The sequence below is a fragment of the Mustela nigripes genome, chromosome 17, assembly GCF_022355385.1.
Source record: "Mustela nigripes isolate SB6536 chromosome 17, MUSNIG.SB6536, whole genome shotgun sequence".
NCBI classification, from domain to species: Eukaryota; Metazoa; Chordata; class Mammalia; order Carnivora; family Mustelidae; genus Mustela; species Mustela nigripes.
The window spans coordinates 33,239,909-33,251,516 of record NC_081573.1 but is presented as its reverse complement, the minus strand read 5'-3'; the positions used below and the strand labels follow the sequence as shown (position 1 = coordinate 33,251,516).

At 45.0% G+C, this 11,608-nt stretch overlaps 1 protein-coding gene across 1 annotated transcript; it reads right to left on the bottom strand.

Annotated features, from left to right (window-relative positions):
* Positions 1–850: 850 nt before the first annotated feature.
* ARL2BP (ADP ribosylation factor like GTPase 2 binding protein) lies at positions 851–7,184 on the bottom strand. Its single transcript, XM_059382550.1, has 6 exons — positions 6,802–7,184; positions 6,010–6,071; positions 4,437–4,543; positions 3,123–3,208; positions 2,807–2,903; positions 851–2,282 (listed from the first exon to the last, which is right to left on the bottom strand). Exons 1-6 carry the CDS (start codon positions 6,837–6,839, stop codon positions 2,181–2,183), a joined length of 492 nt encoding a protein of 163 aa, XP_059238533.1. The 5' UTR covers positions 6,840–7,184; the 3' UTR covers positions 851–2,180.
* Positions 7,185–11,608: the final 4,424 nt, after the last annotated feature.

Below are 11,608 nucleotides of genomic sequence, written 5' to 3'. Positions count from 1 at the left end.
GAAGTCTTCAAGGTTTCTGACCCTGCTACAACAGCCTATTGCCTTGCAGATGTCAGTATGCTCAACTGGACTGCTTGCTTCTGGTTTAAGCCTGAGCCCCCCAACCCCACCCCTGATCCTTCGACCCTGCAGTTCAAGTGAATATTGCTTCTTACGGGTGAGGAGGCCACAAGTAGTAAGTTGTATCGCTGTCTCTGAGGCTGGCCAGGATAAGCCCTGAGCCCCATCATAGGTGACACATGAGGATGTAAGTTCCTATGTGGACAAAGACAGGTTTCTAGTTGGTGGATTTTTCTTTTTTGTTTTCATTTTTTCAGATTTTATTCATTTCAAAGAGAGCCCATGTGCATAAGCATGAGCAGGGAGCAAGGGAGAAGCAGGCTCCCTGCTGAGCAGAGAGCTCAATCCCAGGACCCTGGGATTACGACCTGAGCCGAAGGCAGACACATAACCAACTGAGCCCCCCAAGTGCCCTGCTAGTTTGTTTTATAAGAAATCAGAAAGCCTACCTGCTCATACTTTGCTACAGCAGGCTTGCCTGCTTTTTTTACCTCTAAGTGGAAAAAAACGGTTTGCCTCTGTTCTCATTTTTCATAAGCGATTCTTTGGACCTGTCAACATCCATGGCTTTTTTTCCACCGGCAGACAGACCAACAGGTTTTCATCAAGTACTTTGACCAGGCCAGGCCAGGCCTATAGTACGTAGTCCTCTCTGAAAAGGGCAAGAAGGGAAAGCAAGGCCAGGAGGCGGAGCATTTGAAAAAGTTGGCTCTGAGAGTGCCTTTGGCTTGAAAGATCACCATAGCAGTGACCCAACAACAGCGGCGACAGTAAAGAAGACCCTTAAGAATCACGGTTCTTGCAACATACCTCCAAGTTTACTCATGGTACAAAAGTATTTAATAAGCGTCACACATCAGTACAGAAAAACACATAGTCTATATAGCTCATACTTGAAAACCAGAATGGGTGACTGAGATCAGTATAGTCTTAATTTTACTTACAAAAAACACAGAAGGTACACACTGGGAATTGAAATACTACGTACTTTCTCTCTAGAGATGTGACACCTGTGTTTCCTGGTCAGTACTTTCTATGAAACGTTGTGCTAAATCAAAGCATACATGTGACCAGTAAAGCTGTCTGCTCTCTCCTACTTGAGCTGAGCTCGCTCAGTGGAACACCATCTTGGTAGGGAGATTTTGACAGGAGGAAGGAACTAGAGACCCTACCCCAACAGAAAACCTAATAAACTTATTTATATAGAAAGGGTTTTAGCAAACCTGTACAGACACTTAACATGCTATAAGAAGGGGAGACCTTTGAGCCTACTTCCACAGCATTAAGCACATGCTCGTTGGTGCCCAGTAGATCAGGAAGGCCAACGCAGAAAGCATTTTTGCTTTCATAGCACTAACAGCTAAAAAGCACACAGCATATAATACTTTGATCTTTAAGTGGGTAATCTGGAAGCTCCAAGATTATATCCACTAGGTTAGCCTGAGTATTTTTCTATAAAAATATTTTTCTAAAAATGCTTAAGAGAATTCTAGAAACAGACCACATGAGGACCGCAGAAAACAGTGATGCAAGGACTGCCAAGTGTAAGACAAGGAAATGATTTCCACATGTAGCTTCAGGAAAGGGACACCTCTCAGTTGATTCCTACAGCCCAAACGAGCTAGAATGGGAAGAGCTGCAGAGAGCTCAGCTGGGCAGGCAGCTGGCTTGACTAAGAGCCTAGAGATACGTTCTCCCACAGGCAAAAAGCCCACTGAGGCTGCAGGTCTGAGAGTGATCAATACAGAGGGCTGTGGCAACACAAAAAACCTGGAGGACATGCAGAGCCTGTTGAGCCAAAGAGGCCTGGAGATGACCTACCAACACATATGCAGGGGAAGTGACCCCAGGGCAATGCCAAGCTCCAGAGCCGGAGCCTAATGCAGAGGCCTGAGAGGGGTCTGCTTGGGGAGGAGTGCTAGGATTACTGAACACGAGAAGGTGCTTCAGGGTCTCAGGAGGGTCAGACCATTGTCTTGACCCAGATCAATACTTAACATTAATAAGAAGTTGTAGAGCAGTCGGTCTTTCTAACATGTATTCTGTCACATTAGCCAGAGCCTCGTCCAGTCTACTGGGCTGGCAACATCCAGAAAGATCCCATTGCTTGGTGGTGGGACCTAGGGTCGCAGGTCATTCTGGGAAGCTGGCACAGAAGAGGATTTGCACAATGAAGTCACCACTAAACCACTGCTTAAGTCCAGTCCCCGGCCTTCTTTTTCCTGCGTGAGAAAACAATCTTAAGAAGCAAGGAATGGGGGTGGGAGAGTCCTTTCTAGCCCAGTACCCTGCCTCAGGCATAGGAAAGGAGGTACTCACGGGGAGGGTAGGCCCCAGGAGGGAGCAGACTAGAGAGGGAAGGAGGTTATTTGGCATTCTTGTTCGGCATTGGCCCCATCACTCTAAAAAGTGTTTCTCCCTTAGCTGAAATATTTTTTTCCTATTAAAAGCCTGCCTTATAAGAAAGGCAAGGCAATTAGACCTCTTTGATTTTGTTCTTTTAATTAGTGAGGGTCTATAAGAGGTACTGGGACCTGTTGCGACAACACATGAGCATGCAGTTCCTCAGTAAGGGTGTGGGATCCCTGTCGGGAGCACCGCAGCTCACGCTCCTAGTACCTTACTAGCTGCCAAACTGACACTGGCCAGTTGTGGGGAGAAATCTGGCAGTTGGTCTGTGCTTGACAGGCCTACTTGGAATTTCTCTGGTTCAAAGTGGCTGACAAAGTGAGCAAGAGTGACTTACTGCTCTGTAGTCCAGAAACATTTCTTTAAAAGCCAGAAAATCTGTAAACGTGAGCAGCATGTCAAATATGTCACCAGCCACTTCATCTTTATGGTGCCTGCAAAAGAAAAGGATGGCCGTTTCATGAACGACAGAAACAGATTCTTTCTCTTCAAGATTCCACTAGACGGTTTTGAGGGCTTTCCATCCCAGAACCTGACCACCCAGAGCTCTCAGCCTTTAGGTTCACGCAATGAAGAAAAAAAAAGGGTCTTTTTCAGAGTGGAGGAGGAGGAAGGGGGGAAGAGATAAAAATGCAGAGTCTAGCTCAACTCACTGTAAAGTCGTGGTGAAAGCCGCCATGTTAAATCCAGGAATCCGCTCCAGCAGCTGTTCTTCAATATACTTTTCTACCAGAGAAATCTGTCACGGTGGAAAGGATTTTGGTTTTAGGAAAACAAGGCTGCTTTTCAGAAAGCCCGGCCGCTAGCCCTTTGCAAACATTTCGCAAGAGCCTATTCCATGCGCCAGGCTACATCCTCCGTCCTCACTGAGCATGCGCCCTGGCCCACGCCGGAGAGCGCCTGCGCAGGGATTTACACTGACAGGAGGAACACGGACGGAACACGCTGACGTAGGTGGAGGCAGGGGACGGCAGGGCTCGCAACAACCCCCGTGGCGGGAAGTGAAGAATGAAGTAAGTGGGACCTTTTTTTCTCGGGTAGATGGAATATGTGCAAAAAGAACGTAAAGAGAGGTATATTGTTGGAGGTAATCACAGGCTCCTTATAAGCCGAGGCTTGTGTGGAGAAAACCATCGAGTTCGCCATGTTTCCAAGGTTAAGAAAGTCTGGAGGATCAAACCTTTGCTCAGACAGATGAGATCATTCCAAGAGGTTATTTGAGGCCTCAACACAATGGAAAGACCCGAGGGCCTAGACTTGAGACTTCTGGGTTCTAGTCTTGGTCTTCACACCAACTAGTTAATGGTCTTGGTCTTCACTTCTGCCTAACAGTCAGGTAGTACCTGACTAGATGTTTAGTAGAAAAAAATACAGTTGCCCCTTGAACGATTAGGGTTTGAACTGTGTGACTGCACATATACGTGGACTTTTTTTTTAAATAAATACAATATAGGACTTTAACTGCATTTTCTTTATGACTTTAATATTTTCTTTTCCCTAGCTTCCTTTATTATAAGAACACAGTATAGGATACCTATACAAAATATGTGTTTATCAATTATTTCTGTTATTGGTTAAGCTTCCAGTCAACAACAGGCTGTTAGTAGTTTTTGAAGGGTCAAAAGTTTTTTCCACTCTACAGGCGTCAGGACCCCTAGTTAAGGGTCAACTGTAGTGTGTGCAAGTCCAAAGGTCAAAGCATATAAAGGCAGAGTATGGCGAACCCATATATAATAACTGAAAACAGGATTATGATCAAGCCATTTTTTAAAAACAGAAGTTGGACAGCAATCATCAAACACTGCAGAGGAAAGCAATGGGAGGTGAGAACTAGACTGAATTCTAAACAATTCCTGGCAGGTATTGGTGGCAGCTTCTAAAAGTGCAGCGAATGTCATTATCTTTTGGTTCTAAATTCACATTTTAAAGAACTCCCGATCTCTGAGGAGAGAAACAAAGCCACTTACGTATTCATTAAAAATAGGTGTGTAGGTGAGTTTATTCTCTTCTGTGTCTTCAAACTCCTGATAGTACTTGTCCATGAAATTTCTTTGTAATAACTGGAACTCATCATCTGAACCACAACAGGAAAATGTTAGGCTTTTTGGTGGAGACTAAAAACTTTTCTAACTCGTAAGCAAGCAGGAATTCTGTACCAGCACAACTGCTTTCTCAGTGGCCGGTCTCAAGGAGAGGGAAAGCTACAGATGTTCTAACCAAGTGTGCATTACGACACCAGTGTTCAATTATTATTAATTAGTAAAAAATACCAATATTTTTAAAAATTGTGATAACATATACCTCACATAAAATTCATGGTTTTAACTGTTTCTGAGTATGGTTTGGTGGCGTTAAGTACATCCCCATTGTTGTGCAACCATTACAACTGTCCTTTGGTCCATTTTAAACATACCCATATAGGATGGCTTGGGAACTTCTTCACATTCCTTTTCCACAAGGGAATGGAATGGTTCTCTTCTAATAGGATTTCATTAGCTATAGTAGAAACAGTGTAGTGATTAAGCATATGGGCTCTGATCCTAGCTCAGGCGCTTAAACTGTGACCTTGGGCACATTTTCTAGTATCTCTAAGCCCTACTTTTGTCAACTGGAAAATGAGGATGATCAGAGTACCTATCATAAAGGACTGCCAGGTGGCTTTTGGATGGATTCATTATTAGCTTATAGAAAACACCTAAATGTGAGAGAATAGGGAATTTTAACAAGAGAATGTTACTCCTGAAAATAAAAGGAAATACCTGAACTTAAAGATGGTTCCTTTTTCCATGGCACACGGGGTGCCCAAAAGGACAGAAGAACTCGAAAGTATTCCTGAAGATTCCCCAGAAACCCTCAGATTCACACAGGACAAGAGCTTACTGGTGAAACCTCTGTATTTATGTGTTAAGGGTGTCAACATTTTTGCGACCTCTTCTGAAGATACAAAAGCTTGGGTCAGTAATTTTCAGACTAAACTAGAGACTGTGAAATACCACTAAAATAATGTAGTCCTTTTTTGTCTAATTTTAAGAAAACTCAAAGTTTTCCACTCCCATGTATTTGTCTTAAACCTTGGGTGCCTGTTACTGCTTATTATATTTAGGTCTGTATGCACCAAAACGAATGCACAAAAAGGAACTCAGAACCTAGGAAAATACAGAACCAGCTCAAGTATGGCATTTTATTTTCTTCATGGAAACATGTGCTATGGCTATGGTATTATGCTGGTGGTTTATGTGACAAAAACATTAATGCTCAAAACTGAAAATGGGATTCCTCTTACTCTCTGAAATAATGTAGGTCAGTTTTGCCAAGTGCCTCCTAACTTCTAGGGCCCATTACCTGAATCCATGGTTATTAGTTGTTAAAACAAGGGGGGATGTTTGCCTCTATAATCACAGTATGGCTTACTTAATACTACTCTTTGCTACATTTAAGATGTATATGCAGCTTGCTGTTTTCTCTCCAAATTAACTCTCCAAACCACAAGGGTCTAAGAACTGAAGAGCACAGGTTAGACGGAGGCTCGAGGCAGCTTACCCATGATAATGTCCTCTAAATATCCAACTACAGCATCAAATTCTGCATCAGAGGCGGAAGAGCTGAAAAATATACCTGGATTAGGTGCTGTTTCAAAGAATTCGCTTTAAAAAGTGCATGAGGGACATTTTCAAACGTGTCTAAAAACAGCAAAAGGAACTTCCCATCACCCAGCTTCAGCCATTAAGAATGATTATTGGCTAAAGCAGCAATTCCAAACAGGAAACATGTTTGACATGTTCGTGATATTGAAGTTGAATGGCTCCATTTTCAGAAAACCCATTAGGACACAAGGAACGACAAAAGGGACAAATAAAGGGGAGCAGCGGCTCTCAGGGCACATCTTAAGGCTCCTCATGTTTGTCCTTTGGGTTTACTCACCGCATCTTCGCTATCACCCCACACCTATCGTCTTGTAAGCGTAAACCTGGCACCAGCGAGATACTGGCCAGGGGGGGCAATCGGATCAGGAGTCCCCAGAAGTGATGATGGAGGAGGTGGTGGTGGTGGAGGGTCCTCTGACCTGTGGTCTGCCTCGGCAGCTCAAAGCTGCCAGGTTTTGCTGACGACTAGGGGTCGCAGGTGTAGGGATTGTGATGGAGGCGTTGCTCAAAGCATGATACTCGCCCGCACTCCCGGCTTGAACCCGGCGTCGCTGCGGCCGCGCCTTCGGCAGCAGGAACTTGGGCGGAGCCATGGCGGTCCCTCGCCCCCATCCCACCCCTCCAGGACACCCACTTCTCAGGGCGGAGGCCCAGGCAGGCGCCGGCAGCGCCAGGCCGCATCACTCACAAGGACAGCGCGAAGCTCTCTTCCTCTAGGGCGTCCATCGCCGCCGCCGCCGCCGCATCCACCCGCAGGGCGAGCGGGCCCGCCGGCCTCCTATCCCGTCCGCGGCCCGGGCCCAGCCTCGGCTCGGCTCTGTAGAGCCGCAACCCGCATCTGGGAGGCCTAGCCCGCTCACGGCGCAGCCGGGGTAGGCCCTACGTGCGAGGCCCGGGCCTCAGGCTCCCCTGGAGCGGCCACGCGCCTGCGGGGCCCTCACAACCAACCAGGTCTCTCAGGGTGCGTCGCGGCCGCTGCGGGGTCCGGGCGTCAGTTACCACAGCCCAGCGCCGCGCCCCTCCTCCCGTCACCATGGCCACCAAAACCCCTTCCGCCGCCTCGCGCTTCCCGAGAGCCAATCCCCCGCGCGCGCTATTTGACGCCGTGGGCGGGGCAAAGATGGGGAAGGGAAGTGAGGGGTAGGGGTAGAGAGGCGTTAGGGTAACCCTATGGGACTCAATGGGACGTTTGGGGTTATTGGAGTGTTCTCTGGCGTTGTGGCGGTTAAATCTCACGTTGCCCCTATCTTACGGAAGAAGGAATAGAAGCGAAGAGCCTCAATTTCTTCACTTGCAATTCGGGAATAAATTATAGGATTTAAAATTAAATGGGGACCGCTTGGGTGGCTCAGCCCTTGAGGGTGGAACTCTTCCGCTCAGGACATGATCTCAGGATCCTGAAATCCAGCGCTGCGTGGGACTCCGCACTCATAGCGGAGTCAGCTTTGAGATTCTCTCCCATCTCCCTCTGCCCAAATCCCCGTTATCTCTCTCTAAAATAAATAAAATCTTTTTAATGAAAGATTGTCTTCATTTGACAGAGAGAGCACAAGCTGGGGGAGCAGCAGGCAGAGGGAGAAGCAGGCTCTCCACAGAGAGCGTGATGCGGGGTTCCAAACTATAACCTTGGGATCATGAGCAGAGCCAAAGGCAGCCGCCAAAGGTGCCCCAGTGACTCTCTTTAGTGGAAGGAAAGCCACCACAAACAGTAGACGTAATTTACATCATAAAGATAATAGTCACACACATCATAAATATTATTTGGCATTTATTAGTTTCTTGGCTAATAAGGCGAGATAAAAGTTGACAATCATTGAACCAACTTAATCAGAAATTGAATAACTTCCAGGAAAACTCCTCTCCCAAACTGCCAAATTTTGCAAAAGGATTCCCTAGAGCTGATTTCTTTTGATTGGACTACTAGGCCTTATGTGTCTGGTTGCATTAGGTTTAGGTTTGATCTGAGGGTCAGATGGCCAGCCTGAATGGGTTGATATTCTGAATGTATATAAAATAGATAAAAGTGAGGGGTGCCTACGGGAGGCTCACTGGGTTGGTTGGGCGATCCTCTGTTTTCGACTCAGGTAGTGATCTCCTAGTCATGGTCAAGGGATGGAGCACCTCCCCTCACCCCTGCGTCCCCCCCCTTCAACCCGCCATAGGGCTCCTCCCTCAGCAGGGAATCTGCTTGTCCCTCTTCCTCCCCCCTGCCCCTCCCCTACTCACGCATCCGTAATGTCTCTCTCAAATAAACAAATAAATAAATAATAACATTGGGATCTGGAACTAAACCTGGTTACCAAGACAGTTGCATCCAGGGTGAATGAGATCAATTGTCAGAGATACTCTACTTAGCTCCAGGTAGAGGACAGGTATCTATAAAGGTTTGCTGATTAACTAGACTGAGTTATATTTAAGTTAAGCGGTTTTGCAGCTCAGAGCAAACTCAGCATTTCCTCATGACCTGTTTTTCTCTATAAACCACTTATTTCTTCTGGACTAAATGAACTTGCCTACCCTTTTTCTAAATCATGTATGGGATCAGAGTGGAGTAGGAAACTTGATGATTTCATCTGTTCTTGGTTTTCTGTTGCTGTTACAAGACACCCCAAAATTTAGTGTCTTAAAACAGCAATTAATGTGCTTACTAATCTGCAGTTTGGGCAGGACTTGGTAGTGACAGCTAGTCTCTGTTATACTTGGCATCAGTTGGGGCAGCTGGAATGGGGCTAGATGGAGGAGCTTCTTCCAACACGCTCACTCACATGACTGGCAAATTATTGTTGGCTCTTGGCTGGGAGCTCAGCTGTGAATGTTTATTAGAGGACTGGTGGCTGGTAGGAAGGGGGTTCCTTATTCTCTTTCCCTGTACGTCTTCCCAGGGATGCTTGCGTTTTCTCATACTATGGTGGCTGGGCCTAAGAGCAAATATTTCAAGAAGTTGCCATTTAGATATTGGAAACCGGCACAGTCTCACTTCCACTGAATTCTATTGGTCAAACAAACACAGAGCCTATCCAGGTTTTAGGGGAGGGGACATAAACGTCATTTATAGATGGGAGGGATGTCAAACAACTTGTGGCTATTTATAATCCACTTCACCATGTCTGGCCTTTTTTTTTTTTTTTTTTTTTAAGACTTTTTTTTTGAGAGAGAGCACAAGTAGGGGGAGATGGATAGGGAAAAGGAAACTCCCCGCTGAGTGGAGAGCCCAGCATGGGGCTGGATCGCAGGACCCTAAGATCATGTTCTAAGCTGAAGTCAGACGCTTAACCAACTAAGCCACTGGGGCTCCCCCACCATGTCCGCCTTTAAGAACAAATGGGCGTAAAGTTAATAATAGGACCCATTTACTCAGGCATATGCCAGTTACTGTGCTAAACACTTATAAATACATTGTCTTTTTTTGAAATACTTGAAACTCTACGAGAAAAAAAAGATTGAGAAACGCAGAAGTACTTACATATGGGAGGTAAGGTAAGTGGAATCATGGAGCTGGGACTGGGTCCAGGCTTACTCCCAAGGGCATGTTTAACCAGTCATGCTTATATATTGCTCCAATTCCTGAGTTTTCATACAATACTCCTAGAAATCAGAACATGATGTTTTTCTGCTAAAAATAGAATGGTGGCCTTTAAAGAAAATATTTAACACTTACTTGAATATATGTTTTTCATCAATAATCATTTAAAAATCCTTTGATTGTGGGTAAGCATTAAAAAATTTTTTTTAAGATTTGAAGGGGGGAGGGGCAGAGGAGGAGAATCCCTGCTGAGTGAGAGGCCAGGTTGTGGGCTTGATCCCACAACCAATGAGAGCATGACCTGAGCCAAAACCAAGAGGCAGACACTCAACCTACAAAGCCACCCAGGTGTTCCTATATTAAAAATTGTTTAATGGGGGCTCCTGGGTGGCACAGTTGGTCAGGCATCCACCTCTTGACTTTGGCTCAGGTTGCCATCTCAGAATTGTGAGATGGAGCCCCTTGTTGGGCTCCATACTCAGTGCTAAGTCTGCTTGTCCCTCTCTCTCTGTTCCTACCTCCCACCCAGCTCGTGCTCTGACTCAAAATCTTAAAAACAATTGTTTTAAGTGAATAAAAATGGACAATCTTGGAAAGAGCTGAACTTCGTTGAACAGTTTGTTTCCTAGATACATACTCAGGATGTTGGAAATTCATGCAAGTCATTTCCTGCAGATGAAATTTTTCTTTGATTGAATCCTTGTGTCCTGGCATGCAAATGGCACCATAACTTTACCTTGCTTTACTAATATCATTCCAAAAAGATAGTAAGTCATTAAAACCTTTTTTTTTTTTGGACTAGAACTCTGGGAGCATTTCCCCAATAAATCATTGGAGAAATGCCGTAACTTAATTTTTTTGTTTTTCTATGTGGTACAATGTATCATCAGTAAAAGCCTAGCTTTCAATTTTGCTTAACATGCAATGCAGAATATTGATCTGTTTATTCTCTTCCACATTGTTATTCCCTAATTTTTTTCTCTTTTATGTGGTTTTTCCCTTTGAAGCAGTTCCAAGATTAAAACTTATGAACAAAATTCAAGGGTAGATTTCTAGAAAGCTAATAGGCTCCCGTATTCCTTTGATTTGTGACAGATTACCTATTAATTCTACTTTTCTCCACTGAACTTATAGACCACCTTCACTTCACTTCACTTCAAAGTCTCCCTGCTGGACTTCAAATTTCCATGTTTTGCTTGTCCTCTGTCCTGCATACCCCGCCGCAGCCTGCCCCCACGCCTTCTCCATTCTCCGTATAGATGCCAGAGTATCTTTTGAAGTTATTTATCAAAGCACTTCCATACTTAAACTCTGTTTTCTACTGCACTTAGGATAAAATACAAAATCTTTAGCATGGCTTCATGACTGGTCCCCTGACTTCTCCAACAGGGGAGCACACTGTTGTACCATCTCAGTTCCTACCTTACTAGCTATGGGGCCTCCCATCAAATCCCGAAGCTCACTGAGCTTTCCTTCTTGTTAGGCCTTCACCTAGAATGATGTGTTCCCACAGCTATATAGTCCTTGAAGCTTGTCCTCAGTGTCTCTACCTGGCTATGTCCTACTTTTTCCTTGGAGTTTTTACTGATAGTTAACTTACTCAGTGAGGTTCCTTCTGCCTCTTTCCACCCATCTAGATGAAGTGCCCCCATTCTCTCTCATAGTACCCTAATCTTTTCTTTTAAGGCACTGTTAAACAAATACATTGTTTTCCCCCCACTATCAGACATAAGCTCCATGAACAGATCTGTTTTGTATACCACATAGGTCCAGTCCCCAGAAAATATTAGGTGCTCAGTAAAGATCTGCAGGATGAGTAAATGATTACCTTTGCTTCTTAATTCTTTTTACTTGACCCTCTCCTACCCTGGAAAGGAGCCCTTAAAACTCAGAGGATGAGGTCTTGAAACCTTAGCAGTAGGCATCAATGAAAGTTGTGAAATCTTAGTCAAAAAAGGCAACAAATGTTTTA

Bases quoted from the DNA above. Each gene is read 5' to 3' on its own strand.
- ARL2BP (XM_059382550.1), bottom strand. From the start codon at position 6,839: ATGGACGCCCTAGAGGAAGAGAGCTTCGCGCTGTCCTT. The intron at 2,904-3,122 runs GTGAGTTGAGCT...TTTCTTTTGCAG, and splicing joins GCTTTCACCACGACTTTACA to GCACCATAAAGATGAAGTGG. The intron at 2,283-2,806 runs GTAAGTCACTCT...TTTCTCACGCAG, and splicing joins TGTTTCTGGACTACAGAGCA to GAAAAAGAAGGCCGGGGACT.